The 16264-nt window shown below is 44.2% G+C and overlaps 1 protein-coding gene across 1 annotated transcript; it reads left to right on the plus strand.

Moving 5' to 3' along the window:
- Nucleotides 1-5146: 5146 nt before the first annotated feature.
- Nucleotides 5147-15449, plus strand: NKRF (NFKB repressing factor). The gene is made up of 3 exons (XM_089684904.1): nucleotides 5147-5557; nucleotides 7111-7235; nucleotides 10620-15449. The coding sequence occupies exons 1-3, from the start codon at nucleotides 5355-5357 to the stop codon at nucleotides 12695-12697; spliced, it is 2406 nt and encodes an 801-aa protein (XP_089541030.1). The 5' UTR covers nucleotides 5147-5354; the 3' UTR covers nucleotides 12698-15449.
- The last annotated feature ends 815 nt before the right edge of the window (nucleotides 15450-16264 follow it).

The following is a 16264-nucleotide window of genomic DNA, read 5'->3' on the forward strand; positions in this document are numbered from 1 at the left end:
GCATGCTGTTGTGGGGCTTTTGTGCTGCATCCCTATTGACTTGAATGTGCAGCATTCGGAAAATGGCATCACTGCAAGTTGGGTCAACTATGCTACAGGCGTGAAGCGAAGCATCACGGCCGCAGCATGTAAACACCCCCCTCCGCTGTCTATTGAAGCTTATGGGGGGTGGTTGGCGGATAGCAGAAACACCACTCAACTGCACATTTTTGCCTAAGATTTTGCTCACGTGGGTCATACTACAGTGAGGTCATGCTTAGCTGCACAGGGATGCACAGGTGTTCTGTGCATCCCCATACAGGCCGTCCCATTAATGCTAATTAGGACACAGCAGATGCATGGACACAGCCACTGCTCCCAACTTGACATCCATGTGGGTGCATGTCTCTGAACTCGCACTGTCTGCGTTTGGAGGCCATGCACCTACACCCTCATAGATGTTAGTTCTGTCCTTGTAGCCTCTAGGTCCCAATTGACATGAATGGGACTGCCTGCACAGAACACCTATGCATCCCCATGCAGGTAAACATGGCCCTCCATGGACATACACTTTAGTACACCCCATATGAGCGAGACCTTAGTAGGAATTTAGCAGGAAGTTTGTAAGTTATGTTACGTTTGTGTGCAAATAAGGATTTTAGTGTTTCTTAGTGAAAATAGCAATTTGATAAACATTTGCACAAATATCACTGGGCCTTAAAAATCAGTAGCATCTTCTTTTTATCCTAAATCAAAATAAATATAATGATGTCGCGCTCCACTGATAAATACATAAATTACATGTATAATCTGCAAAAACCTTGCCAAAATCAATGCAATATTCCATTAATTAAGTGTCCATATTTCATCTGTGATTTCACACTCTTTACAGTGATGAAAACGACTTGTGCTTGGTTCACCTCTTCTGCATATTTATGACAACCATGAGTGCACCTTCACCAGTTGTGCTCTCACCTGGTAAATATGACCAAACCGTGAGGTCATAAATAGCGCGTGTCCCTTTTGTGGACTGTGGCTGGATGGGATTATTAACCTGCAGAGTTTGAGATCCCCTCACTTTCTTAAGAATCTTCCTAGTGGTAGCCTGAATTGTTCATATTCAAACCCTACAAATAGAACATCTTAATTGTCGATTTGTCAGCCTAGGGTACCCAACGCATTTCGAAATTTTCTCACTATAACTTCTTTCTTACCTACCAGCTGTCTTCCTTCTCCACTGTTCTCCTCCTCTTCACCGGCTCTTGCCGCTCCCTCACTCCGATCAGCTACCTCGATCCTCGTGCAGCAGCCTGGGGGCTGGATGCGGCTCTTTATTTACTTTTTTGGGACAATATTTTATCCACTGACACCAACAATGGGGCATAATTCCCCCCCCATTAACACCAACAAAAGGGCACAATTTCCTCCCAATGACATCGATGGAGGACAATTCCTGCTAATGACACCAACAATGGGGCACAATTCCTTCCAATGACAGCAAAAATTAGGCATTGTGTACGCCCACTGATGCCGGAACATTTTCTACTCCCAATGACCACAGTCTGGCCCTCCTAAAGTTAGAAGGAACGTAAACTGGCCATTTGTTTAGAAAGTTTGGAGACCCCTGCTCTACAACCTGGAAATTTGAGGGATGGGTGGAACCTAGAGCTACTGAGGAGTAGGACAAAGGTGTTTTGGGACAGGGAGCCTACAAATGTATTGGAGTGTTTTTTACCTTTAAGCTGAAGTTGAGGCATAAAAAGTGCTGGGATCTACAAGTCTTTTCCAAAGTTCTAATTATTGGCAGAGTCTCTTTATTCAATACGATGTTATAGAAAAAAAGAGAATGCACTGGCAAAGATCCGCAAACTATCTTTATTTGGTTGAAGTAAACATAGTACCCACAAAAGTGGTATAAAGACACGCTTCTCACATATCCTTCCATTAGTGCTTCATTCAAAGACCAGTGGCACTGGCAAACGCATTTATAAAATGCTGATAACTGGAATTATTCTTTTGCAGTGAAAGATTGAGCTTGCACTTGGTGTTCCATGGACAAAAACAGAAAAGAAACAGAGGACGCACCAGCTTAGTGCGTTATGCTCACGGCTTCAGTTTAATAATAAAAAAAAGTGGTCAAAGTCCCTTTGACTACTCCTATCCCATATCATTCAAATATGGTCCCCCGGATCGGGAGCTTATGGCTCTGAGGAAGAGGCAAAGCCTCGAAATGACTCAGACAGTTGGTTCTTTGCATCTGTACCATCAGTCGTCATGCCCCATTTTCTGGATCTTACGGTTATTGTGGTAAGCTGAGACACATCTGTTGGTTTGTGAGTATGATACTTACCACATTTTTTCAATTATTAGAGTGAAGCCTTGAGGATAATGCACTAGGCTGGTGTGCCCTCTGTTTCTGTTCTTGTCCAGTATTTACAAATGTCCCCAGTCTTGAGAGGGCAGCAAAGCGAGGTATTTTCTAGCATATACAAGATTAAAGTCTAGCCTACTGCAAGCTGTGGGTGTTGTTTCTGAGCACATGAGACTGCGGAGTATGTACTTGGTGTTCCATGGTCAGACCTATTCTCATTCGGTGGAGCTCACTACTGCAAAACACATGCTCTTCACCTTGGAGTCTGAATAATGACTCTCTGCTCTCTTTTTGCCCACATTTTGGAAGACTTACATTGCACTCTGCTGAATACTTCTGCCTTAATGAACATTTGTGTTCCTCTTACACCACACTTTGAGAAGCCTATAAATCTGTCATTCAAAAATATAGCATACAGCATGCATTTCTCTGGAAAAAAGAACAGGCGTCTCACACCAAATGTCTTGAAAAAGAGTTGGATGTGGCCTTTGGACAGTTCAAGCAGTCACCCACTGCTCATAAGAGGCAACAGGGTGACAGCATCTACATGGATGTTAACCTTTGTCTTCCTGATAAAGCAGAATGTCACATAGGGTGGACATGTCAAACATTTTATGCCCATGGAAATAAAATTGGAATCTAATAAAATTCCCTTGTTCCTAAACACTGCAGCCTCTCTCCTAAAACTAGATATAATTTACATACATTCAAACCTTTACATATCCTGGATGAATTCCAACATCGTCTTGCTAAACCTGTATACCAAATCCATTGATGCTTCTGCAACTGACATCTTTCTTTTTGAACAATACTCTTCTTGTCAAAATTACAGATGATCAACAGATGCTGGGAATGTGGCAGCACCCAAGTATTGCAGAGTTCCCCTTTAAACTTTAACATTTCTAACAGCAAAAAACAAGGTTGTCAGCTCACTTCCCCCCCCCTCCCTTATTTACTGTGAAGTAAGGTGTTCCAGCTTGTAGCTGGTACTCCTATCTGTAGCGGAAGATAAATTATCTAGCAAGGTCATGTTCTGAATTGCTTAGAAAGTTTTTTGAATTTACAAAAAGTGAAAGAGGAAATATATGTATTGTGAAGTAATTGCTAATATGTATACTCTGTGAGATGTTTTCTCAAGCTACTTGGCTTGCTGGTATGACCTGCTTGCTAGGTTACTCAGCGCTGATTACTAAAAAGTTTGTTTTCCTCAAGTTCGTGTCCGGAGTTTTCCAGGTATTCCCAAAGTTGCTACTACAGGAGCACACAACACTGTTGAGAAAGTACTTCAAACTATTAAGGAACTTAAGATCCACAAGTGCTCTGGCCCTGATGGATTCTCATCTTTACAGTATATTACAAGAAACTTAGTGATGTGGTTGCACCTTTTTTCACAAATCTATTCAACTCAAATGAGACTGCTACCTCTCATTTAAAATGTTCAAAGTAAATATCATAATGCTTCCCACCTCCTGGGATATCAACCCCATTGTATACCTTTGTGTCATCAGCAAAATGACATACCTTACCCAACAAACCTTTAGTTATATCACTTATATATAGATTAAATAGAACAGGACCTAGTACATATCCCTGGGCTACACCCATTGTTCTATATAGGTTTTGTGCTGCCCTAGGCAACGCAAAGGTCGTCCGCCCCCACGGGCACCGACCAACCCCCCCGCCCTCTTGCTCCTCTTGTGGAGAAAGCTTGACATTGACCAACAAAACCCCTGTCCCCCACCTGGGAGAGCCTTCCACTATGCCCCCCCCCCCCCCAGGCCATAGAGAGAAAGACACTCATCTTCATCTTCGGACATCCACAGGAATGAGGGTCAGGTTCTACATACACCATTAAGCAGCCCGCACCTTCTCTTGGATCCCACTTGGTTCCCATGGAGCATGTGTCCCTTTTTTCATCCCTTCTTCTGGGGAGGGGGGGGGGGGGTTCTGCCCTCCTGAAAAATGCCACCCTATTCAAGTGCCTTGTTTGCCTTGTGGTAAATACGCCCCTGGCTACACCTCTAGTGACTGCTCTCTGTTTCCAATGGACCCCATTTACAACCACACTCTGGTATCTGGTGTCATCTGGTATCATTTAACCAGTGGCCTGATGGAGGTCATTTTGTAGGGCTCTGGCAGTGCTCATCCTGTTCCTCCTTGCAAAAAGGAGCAGATACTGGTCCTGCTGATGGGTCAAGGACCTTCTATGGCCCTGTCCAGCTCTCCTAGAGTAACTGCCTGTGCAACCTCTGTAGGGTCCAGGTATCACCTCAGGCTACCTGTAGTGACGCTGACCCTAGGCAAATGCAAAACTAGTGAAAAACATCAAAGATGAGTAGGGAAAAAAATGGACTCCACCTGTAAAACCACTCCTGTTTTGGGGATCATCTCATTGTTGCCCATCTAGTGCACCTGTTGTTAATTTCATTAACACCAAAGCAGCTGAAACTGATTAACAACCCCCTCCGCTACTTAACTGACCGATCAATATCCCAGGAGTTTAATTGACGTCATGCTATACTCTGATTAAGAAGTGTTCCTTTAATTTTTTTGAGCAGTGTATGGATGGTACAGGCCCCTGGATATTGTACTTGTCCTAGGTGTGGGGTCTAAGTTGTAAGGATGAATACTCAAGAAAAGATCCTCCATCAGACAGTAATTTTATATTTTATTGAAGAGACGACTAAAACCAATCTGATTGTTATAAGATATTTCCTCCAATTCTGCTGTCCACTGAACTGAGACATTCGGCCCACTCCCCGGCCCTCCACCAGGGGCGCTGCGCGGCTTCACATAGCAGTCGGCAAGTCTCTATAGTTCCGTTCTCTTGTGGCCCCCTCCTCTCCTCTATGGTTTGTCTGTATCGCCGCTTAAGACGTCCGGCAATGGAGCTCCAGTGTTACTCATAGAGAGACCCCGGCCTGGTGTGGAGGGAGCGGTGAGGTTCCAGGCGGGAGAAGCTCGGGGGTCCTGTCGTGTGGTGGGCCGATCACCGGAGAAGAAGATGGCCGGACAAAGCGAGTACGACCCTGAGATGGAAAGGCCGGTGTGTCTGGAGGACTTCCGCCAGTACCATGAGAATGACAAGCAGTGGAGGGCCCGCAGGGAGTTCCTGGGCCGCCACATCCACCTCTACCCCGGGAGGAAGGCGGACCAACTTATCGCCCTGTCTGTGGTGTGGAGCAACATCGTCTACATTGGAAACCGGTGAGAGCAGGGCCTGTACCGCTGTGTCCACGTCACGTACCCCCCCCCCCCAAAGATGACCGTTGCTGCATCACACATATCCCCATTAATGACAGCCGCACGCACTGTGTCCACGTCAGATGTACCCCCCCCCCCCAAAGATGACCGTACCCGCGTCGCACGCATCTCTTCCCCCCCCCCCCCCATGACGACCGTGCCCGCGTCACACGTATCTCTCCCCCCCCCTCGACGACCGTGCCCGCGTCACACGTATCTCTCCCCCCCCCCCCCCCAATGACAACCGTGCCCGCGTCACACGTATCTCTCCCCCCCCATGACGACCGTGCCCGCGTCACACGTATCTCTTCCCCCCCCCCCCATGACGACCGTGCCCACGTCACACGTATCTCTTCCCCCCCCCCCCCCTCCCCCATGACGACCGTGCCCGCGTCGCACGTATCCCTCCCCCCATGGCAGCGCACGTATCCCCATGACAGCCGGGCCCGCGCCACACATACCCCTCCCCCTATGGTGTCGCACATATCCCCATGACAGCCGTGTAGCACGTATTCCCCCACATGACAACCGTCGCATATCTCTCCCCCCCCCCCCCCCCATGACGACCATGCCCGCACTGCATGTATCCCTCCTCCATGACGACCGTGCCCGCACTGCATGTATCCCTCCTCCATGACGACCGTGCCCGCACTGCATGTATCCCTCCTCCATGACGACCGTGCCCGCACTGCATGCATCCCTCCTCCATGACGACCGTGCCCGCACTGCATGCATCCCTCCTCCATGACGACCGTGCCCGCACTGCATGCATCCCTCCTCCATGACGACCGTGCCCGCACTGCATGCATCCCTCCTCCATGACGACCGTGCCCGCACTGCATGCATCCCTCCTCCATGACGACCGTGCCCGCACTGCATGCATCCCTCCTCCATGGCGACCGTGCCCGCACTGCATGCATCCCTCCTCCATGACGACCGTGCCCGCACTGCAGGCATCCCTCCTCCATGACGACCGTGCCCGCGTCGCACGCATCCCTCCCCCATGACGACCGTGCCCGCGCCGCACGTATCTCCCCCCCTTCCCACCACGGCTGTTAACCGCGTCGAATGTACGTTCCCCCCCGACGACCGTACCCGCATTGCACGTACGTTCCGTCCCCCCTCCATGACGACCGCACCTGTGTCGCGCGTATGTCCCTCTATGACCTCTCTGCATCACATGTATTTCCCAATGACGTGTGTTTTTCCCCTCTCATGATGCTGTTGTACCCATGTCACATGTATACCCCCCTCCCCCATGTGGTGGCTATGTCCATGTTACATGTCATCCCCCACCCCCAGCGGCTGTGCCTATGTCATATGATTCATAATACCTTCCTTAGCACAGCCAAGCATGCAGGTTAGAAAACTTTGTACTGACAAGTCTAGGAGGCACCTGAACATCAATGACACCAGAGGTCTGGAATTACATAAAATAACGTAGAAAGAAATTATTAAAAACATTTCCACACACTGTATGTATAATCCTCACCTGTGATTCTTGTTTTGTTGGTCAGTTATGGAGAGCAGCTGACACAGAAAGTTTACCAGATGGCTGAAGGAATTGACATTGGAGAGATGCCATCTTTTGAGCTGGTTCCCGGTGCCAAAGCTGCAAAAAGACCCAGTTCATCAGATGCAGGTAGGTTGCCTTGTTCACCGCTGCTTTAAATGATGCACAGGATTCCACAGGTTCATCTTCACACTGTCTTTGTTCTTTGTTCCCTTTATCTAGAAGCCATGCTTTCTATATCTTGCAATGACAACGGCTAACAAGTCTGAAAGAGCTGTATGAAAGATTAATAATTGTCTCTATTTTAGGCCTGTATACCATACACCAATAGTTTGGGATGCAGTGATATGGTCAGGAGTGCCGAGGAATTATTATTTTCTTTAAATGAGGAATAATTGTGTCTTTGGAATAATGTGGGAGGACCTCTCTTTTATGATGGCCATACTTTACTTCATAGCATTTCTTGGGAATCTTTTGCTCACTTTGAACCACAGTAACCCTTGTTAGTCTGTCAGACTTGGACATTGCAAAGGCCAAGAATTATGAAGAAAATCCAGGAATTTTGGTATGGGTTGTATTTTAGATTGTACTGTATATACATTACCAACTTCAGGATTTATAACATAAAAAATATACAAGAAAAAAAACTTTAAGAACATTGTTCGGAAGCATGACCATCTAACATCTAGTTCCTTGTTATCCCTCTTTATGCAAGTCATTAGCTTGGAATTAACAGTTCACTCTTTGGACATTCGTAGTAATAGCTGAACTAGGTAAATGTAGATCAAAGGTGTGACCTTTCACTTAAAGTGATTGTAAACCTACAAATTTTATTTTTTTAAATAACAAACATGTCATACTTCCCTGCTCTGTGTGATGGTTTAGCACAGAGTAGGCTCCTCTTCTGGGGTTTCCCACTGGAGCTCCTAGATCCTTCCCCCTGCCAAGTGCCCCCAGTGCAAGTGGCTTTGCTATGGGGGCACTTGTGCGGGCTCATTCCTTAGTCACGCTGTGTGTGTCCATTGACACACAGTGCGCGGCATTGCCCCACTCCCTGCTGTCTCCTGATTGGCTTTGATTGACAGAATTGGGAGACAATGACCTTTAAGAAAGGAGAGAGGCGCTTCTGTCAAACACAGCGCTGGATTGAGATCAGGGTCAGGTAAGTATGGGGAGACCTCGAGGGAGAGCAGAACACAGGTTTTTTTTTTTTTTTACCTAAATATAATACATCAAGGTAAAAAAAAAACACACCTAGTTTTGCAACCACTTTAAAGAAACTTCACAAGTTTATTTGTATGTGTGTGTGTGTATATATATATATTCATTCAACAAGCAGCTTGCAATGGCAGCCCTCCGTGCATGAATGTAAAAAAAAACCTGTGTGCTGCTTCCCTCACAGCCCCCCAATACTCACCTGAACCCTCTTGTGATCCAGGGATGTGCAGGGGACCTTGGCTGTCCTGGGTCTCTCTCTCTCCTCATTGGCTGAGGTACAGCAGCAGGAGCCCTTGGCTCCCGCTGCAGTCAGTCACAACCAGTGAGCCAATGAGGAGAGAGTGGGGGTGGGGCAGAGTCGCAGCTCTGTCTTATTGATGCATAGAGCGTGGTTTGGGAGTGAGCATGCACCAGTGCCCCAATAGAAAGTGGCTTGCTACTGGGAGCAGGGGGGATGGGGAGGAGCCAAGAGTGCCGGTTGGGAACCCGTAAAAAAAAGAGGATCAGGGCTGCTCTGCGCACAGAGCAGGTAAGTGAGACATGTTTATTATTTAACGGCTTGCCATCTGCCCTATAGCAGAAGTACTGCTACAGGGCGGCACAGCTGCGCAAAATCACTTATATAATCGTGATTTGCATCTCTGAGTAGGGGGCGTGCGCACCACTATTGGCGGCTGGGATTGTCAATCACTGGGTCCCCGCTGGCTCTGATTGTCGGCAAAGCTGACAAGGGAGAGACCTGTGTGTAAACAACATAGGTTTCTCTCCTGTCAGCATGGACATGTTGATTTGTATTTCTCTGCACAGCAGAGAGATACAAAGCAGCATGTCTCCCAAGTAAAACAGCACACAATGTAAAACACACACAGCACACAGTTTACTTTTTGATCCAGATGTTAACCCCTTCCTGCCCAGTGTCATTAGTACAGTGTAAGGGCTTTTTGTTAGCACTGTATTCGTTTCACTGGGGATGTCGGTGGCAGTCAGTTCCCACCCAGTGTCCGAATGCCTGCCACAGTCCCGCTATAAGTCACTGATCGCCGCCATTGCTAGTATAAGAAAAATAAAAATTCCAGTATATATACCACCATTTGTAAACGCTATAACTTTCATGTAAACCAATTAATATACGATTATCTTAAAATTATTAATTTGGGTGCAGCATTGCATGACCGCGCAATTGTCAGTTAAAGTAATGCAGTGCCATATCACAAAAAAGGCCTGGTCAGGAAGGGGGGTAAATCCTCTGTAGGGCAAGTGGTTAAAAAAAACAAACAAACCCAAAAACGAACCTTTGAAATCACTTTAAAAAGCCTGTCGGGACAGAAATATGGGAATGTTCAGTAGCTGAGATAGCAAGAGGGTCACAGAACACCTGAAGTCTTTTTCCTACCTTTTTACCCTGCCTGACTTTATTTATGCACTGTTTTCCATCATCTGAGTATGTAGCGTGTGACGACAGACAGGTTCCCTGTGATCCCCTGGCACCTTAGCTGAAAGCAGAACAAAACAGAAAAAATCACCCGCTCATTCCAGCGCTGCAGCGGTTAATCCTTTGCCAGCTGGCGTCATCCAGCTACTTCCAAGTGCTGGGTTTTTGGCCTCTTGATTGGCTGGTCTGGGATTGACATCATCCCACACATGCTCATGGGAGTTCTGTCTGTTTTCATCCGACCCAATCCAATGGACGGAAGAGGAATTGGATCCCCAGCCGTCTTTTTTGGCGGATCGGATGTTGGCGGGTGTAAACGGACACATGTCCATTCATACCCGCTACTCCATAGAAGAGAATGGAGGTTCCAATCTGCTCCGCCTGAAAAACGGGCTGCCGGACTCGATCAGAATGTCCGTGTGAAAGAGCCCTTAAGCGTCAAGCTCAGAGAAACTGAACAAAGATAAATAAGTCCTTTTAGCACATAGGTCTTGTAGCAAATAAGTCCACTGTCTCTTTAAGTCCTTTAACACAATCCTGCACAATATTATTAAGAAGTACTACATTTTTATCTTTGTGCATGGTCTTCTTTGAAGTAGTGAAAGGTTTATAATGGGTAGGGGATTGTCTTTATAAAAGTTACATGATACACACAAAATCATGATTTGCCAGTGAATAACCAAAGGCACCAATGTCTGTAGATAGGAATCCTTTTGAAATACTTTGGTCATGCATAATAATGATTGTTGTTTTGCATGTTTGATCTTTCTGTTAGACTTGTTATAATTGGCAGTGTTACTTGTACATTAAAGAATCACTTTAACATATTTGAATTTTGAAAATACTTTTTAATGTGCTTTCAGATGGACAACCTTCAAAGAAAAAGTTTGGACCGCGGCCACGTTTTGAACCTGTGCATTTTGTAGTCAGCACAGTGGAGGAAGATAAAATTTTCCAAAAAACACGAGAAACCAATACAAACTTAGACATACAGAAACCGTTGGACAGCATTCATCCCTCAGATGTCAAGTCCCAAGCATCTGCTGCTTGTGTCACAATGAGTGACCATTCAGATGCAGAAGAGCACACTGAAATGGAGTTGAGTTGTCTGCCCTATATATATGACCCAAATGATACAGATCAGAATAGAAATGACTCTGGCAATTTTATGACCAAAATGGAACAAGACTACTCGGCAAAATTTGAATCTCATTATTCATCCTTGGGCAAAGATTTTCGGTCTAATGTTCTTGATAGTTGGAAGGGTGTAAGCCAGCAAGGGAGAAAAGGAATCGGCTTTGTAAAGCCATTGAAAAAGACGGGCAGGACTGGAATAGAAAAGCAAAGTGGTGTAAACCATTTCATGGCTCGTGCAATACATTCTACAGATAAATCGAGCATTATTAAGCAACTATCTGCAATTGTGAAACAGAATTTAGTAAATCCCAAAATGGCTTCAGATAGCAGACACATTAACTTCACCCATGTATTAACGCAGAGCATTCAGGCATGTAAAACCAATCCAGAATATATTTATGTACCTATTAAAGACCTTCCTCCTGGCAGCATCCCAAAACATAAGAGAGTCCCACCTGATGGCTATGCTTGTGAGGTAAGGTACCAAGATGTGTACTTAGCTACTGGATATTCATGGAGCAAAATTGGAGCCAGAGATCGAGCTGCTGAATTGGCAATACAACTTTTACAGAAGCCAGTGGTGGATGTTGCCACCGTTCAACGAAAGTGTGGACGTGGTTATCGCGATGACGTGGTAGCTTGCTCAACTGACACTCGCATGAATGACTTCCCCCCGGCACTAAAGCAAGAGGATGCTTTTGTAAATGACAGCGGTCTGTCAAACCAACCCTTTTCCGAGGCAACTAGAGGTACTTCAACCAGACCATGGTCAGAGTTCATGCTTACTGAAAATGCTTGTGATGCAATAGGCATTCTGAACAATTCAGCTACTTTCAACAAAATGACAGTTGACTACAAGTATGACATGATGTCCAACAATATGTGGCGTTGCTGTGTGTATGTGCAAGATCATTGTATAGCTGAAGGATTTGGAAATAAAAAGAGCAGCAAGCATGCAGCAGCTGAGTCAGCAGTACAAATTCTAAAGTCGATGCAACCTAACATACATAGGACCATTAATGCAGAAAACACAGGCAATGGTGTTTCAAAAGAGCTGAAAGACATTGTGGTTTATGAAAATGCCTCAAATCCTGTATGCACATTAAATGACACTGCTCAGTTTAATAAGGTTACCATAGAATATGTCTTTGAGAGGGCCTCCGGACTGGATTGGAAGTGTAGGGTTCTCATAGATCAACAGTTTGTAGCCGAAGCTGTTGGAATTAAGAAAACCGTAAAACATGACGCTGCAAAGGCAGCTGTAGACGCTTTAAAGAGGACCCAGCCTGTCATGGTTAACAATCTGAAAAAGGGTCCAGCTGAAGATGCCATTTCTCGAAATCAGATCAGAGGGCTATCAAATGAGGATGCATACAAACAGCAAATCAAAGAGGACAATATTGGAAACCAGCTCCTAAGAAAGATGGGATGGACTGGTGGAGGTTTGGGAAAAGGAGGGGAAGGAATAGCTGAACCTATTTCTGTAAAAGAGCAGTTTAGTCGGGAGGGGCTTGGCTTAATGACAACTAACCAAAAGATCACCAAAAGAGACATTGAACAGATGATAAGAAATTATGCTGCCTCCTGTAATCAGGATGATTTAACATTTTCCAGGGAGTTGACCAATGAGGAACGAAAATACATTCATCAGATAGCTCAGAAATACGGTCTCAAAAGTAAATCTCATGGACAAGGATCTGAGAGATTCTTGGTTGTAAGTAGGAAAAGAAGCAGACAAGATCTCATACTTCAGCTTAAACAAGAAGGCCAGGTTGGATCTTATGCACTTGTTATGCCCGATTAATTGATGTTGCGTTTCTTGATCAAATTAAGGATGTACCTGTATACAACAGAGCACAGTGTATGATGTCTTCTAAAAGAAGGACTGAATAAATGATTCCTGCTTATTTTAGTTTACCAATAAAATAAAAATAAAAATACTTGTTATGTCTGTAGAAAACCAGCCAGCAATGTTGATAAAAATTCCCACTCCGTGAATATGGGTGAGGAAAGTGGAGGTAAGCTTGGTGTCTAAACCTGAATTTTGTATCCTTTTTTTTGCTGTCAATATTCTAGTTTCTTCCACCTTGCCTATGAGAGGTTGTAAGACCCAAAGAAGCCTCTAACAAATCTGTTTCTCAGGTTTAGGAAGATGGAAGGGACCAGCAAAATGTGTGGTGCAGGACATTCCAATCATTTCTCACCAGACTCTACTGAAACCTGTTGGCATTTGTTTCTCAAACTGGGAACCCTAATGGACTAATTTTGTTTATGTTACATATGTTATTTATTATGGAAAAAGTTGTATGTTTTTTATGGTTGAGACAACTGAACTTTTATTTTTGCATGGTTTGTTCTACAGATCTCTGCTTCTTGTTTTTAAACTTCTAAGCCTAAACTTCTCCACTGTCTCTTCGTTTTGATACGTTTTTATTGAATGGGGCAGACTGGTACAGAACAATGATACAATATTCAAGGATTACTATTAAAGCAGAACTAAAGGCAAAACTTTTTATATAGTTTTGGATAGAGTGCAGAAGGATGAGGACACTTGTCTGTTTTTATTGCTGTCCATGCCCACATTAGGGAGACTCATCCTCTCTTATTTGTCCTGTTTACTATTTTATCATTGAAAGTAAAAGAAAATCCCAAACTTTGGGTTGTCCTCAGAAAAGTAATTGAGAGGAAATCTTCCAATGGAGACACTAGTTCTGATGGCCTGGGGGTCCCCAAGGAATCCCTTAAAGTGTTATTAAAGGTTCGGCTTTTTTTCTTTAAAAAAATAACAAACGTAATACTTACCTGCTCTGTGCAGTGGTTTTGCACAGAGCATCCCAGATCCTCTTTTTCTTGGGTTCCCCTTCAGCACTCCTGGCTCCTCCCCCTTGACCAGTGCCCCCAATAGCAAGCTGCTTGCTATGGAGGCACAGGTGCTTGCTCGCTCCTGAGCCCAGCTCTGTGTTCCTAAGACACCCCCTCCCATTGGCTCACAGGCTGTCTCAGCTAGTAAAGAGAGGGAGTCCCAGGACAGCTGAGACTCTCATGCACATGGCTGGATCGAGAGGGGGCTCAGGTGAGTATTGGGGGGGCTGTGGGAGAGCAGCACACACAAGGTTTTTTACTTTAACGCATAAAGGTAAAAAAATCCCTTCAGCTTTTACAACCACTTTAATTCGCAGGGATTTCCTTCCACTTCCTGTTTTGGCTATGGGACATGTAATGAAGGTAAATCTCAAATGAGGTGCAGATGGCAAAAAAAACTAAACCAATGGGGGTTATAACTCTCCCTTACTCTATCCAAAATGCCTTTTAGTTCTGCTTTTAAGAATTGTCATAAAAGCACCCTCTTTAAAAAGTGAAACCTATTTTATAGATTATATGAATCTCAATATTCCCTAAGGGAACCAAAAAGAAGGGATGTATGCCTGGAGATTGGCCAAAAGTGAAAGTAGGGAACCAGAGTAGAAAAAGAAGGGTTATAGAAGGTTCCAGAGAGAATTTTGGAGATGGATAAAGGGGGGTTGTGGTCAGAGTTGGGACTTTGCTGCCATATCTTTAAGATTAACATCTACTTTGTCAAAGATCCAACTACTGTATTAGATTTAGAAAATTAGAAAAAAATGACTTCAGAAATACGTTAAAGCCCTATTAAACTTTCAGTGTAAATCAGCTAAATATATTTAAAGAGGAACTTCACCCTATTCATAAATTACAACAAAGGCACCTATAGTCATTTTTAGTAACCGCGAGTTCCAAAGAGACCCTTCTAGATAATTGCAGGCGTATTATTCTCTGCATACATTATTTTTCTTTTCCTTCTAACTGTGGCCACTTTTACTAAAGACAGATGGCACCTCCATTTACTTTCTGGAATTCTGCTTAGACCTGCCTCTTGGAACATGTGACAGGAACTTCCCAGCATGTATCTATAAGGCCCCAGTCATATCACCAGTGCCTCACTCAACCAGGAAGTGTAAGTAAAAGCGAAAAAAAAATGTTTGACTAATGAAATGATTTCATATCAGCATGCAGAGCTGTATGCTCATGTGAGTTTTAAGGGGGGAGGTCCACTTTAACATGTAAGGAAACAAAAAATGTTTAAAGTTTAACAGTGTTATTGGTTCAGAAAGCAGCCACAGCCTGAGTAGGAAAGTTTACCCCCTGCTGGCATACTTCAAAGAAGAACTTTTTCTCTCTGTAAAGCATTGGTCTCTCTTCAGAGGTCCATCAGACCCCCTGCTGAGCTCTCCAAACAGCAGGAAGCATATAGTTTGCTGATTGGGGAGAATAGTTCTGATGCAGCAGGTGTGTTGAACCTTTACAGAATGACTACTGCTTCCTTCTTTGACAAATGCTGACAGGAGACAGGCTTCTCTGCTCAGGTTGTGGCTACTTTCTAAGGACTACAACTTTATACTCAGTTTATATCAGCTAAATAGGTTCAAGGTGCAGAAAATGAGTCTAGTTGTGCTTTATGGAAAGTTTATTTTGGTGTATTTTTTCCTTTCTAGGATAATTGTACACAGTAAACCTCTGATGACTCCATTTTACAAATATATCAACTTTGTGTGTGTGTGTGTGTGTGTGTGTGTGTGTGTCACTTGCTTTCCAATCTATTATTTCAGTGCCATGCTCTTTATTTTTGGGCTCTCCATCATTTTATTACACTGTTTAAAGGAGACCTGTAGTGAGAGAAACATGGTGGTTGCCATTGTTGACCACCTTCTGACAAATCTTTTTGCCTGGCTCCAATGCTGGCTTTTCAGTTCTAATACTCTTATTGATCTGGAACAAATATGCAAATCAGAATTTCTGACTTTATTCAAAGTCGTCGACTGTCTCTGACTGAAGTCAGAAAATGGCAGCCCACTGCCAGTTTTGGGAGGTCAGAAATAACATTGCACATATTGCATTTTTTCATAGTGTAAAGCACTGTGTACGTTGAGAACGCAATATAAGTGCCTTTAATAAATAAAATACACTATGGAGTGTTAACTTGTAATGCGGCAGTTTAAAGGGAAACTCGTGAGGTGCAAATTAGCTGCCATTTTTTTTCTTTTCTTTTTTTTCTAGGGATAACTTTTGTGGCATTCAGCCTGATCCTACCTATTTAACCAATTCAATACCGGGCAATTTTACACCTTCCTGCCCAGGCCAGTTTTCAGGTTTTAGCGCTCTCACACTTTGAATGACAATTGCGCGGTCATACAACATTGTACCCTAACTAAAATTTTTTAATTTTCTTCACACAACTAGAGCTTTCTTTTGGTGGTATTTAATCACAGCCGGGGTTTTTATTTTTTTGCTAAATTAACAAAAAAAAGACCAAAAAGTTTGAAAAAAAAAAAGTTTTTCTTTGTTTCTGTTATAA

This window comes from Staurois parvus, unplaced genomic scaffold (genome assembly GCF_062004578.1).
Source record: "Staurois parvus isolate SC_StPar_1 unplaced genomic scaffold, SC_StPar_1.0 ptg000361l, whole genome shotgun sequence".
NCBI classification, from domain to species: Eukaryota; Metazoa; Chordata; class Amphibia; order Anura; family Ranidae; genus Staurois; species Staurois parvus.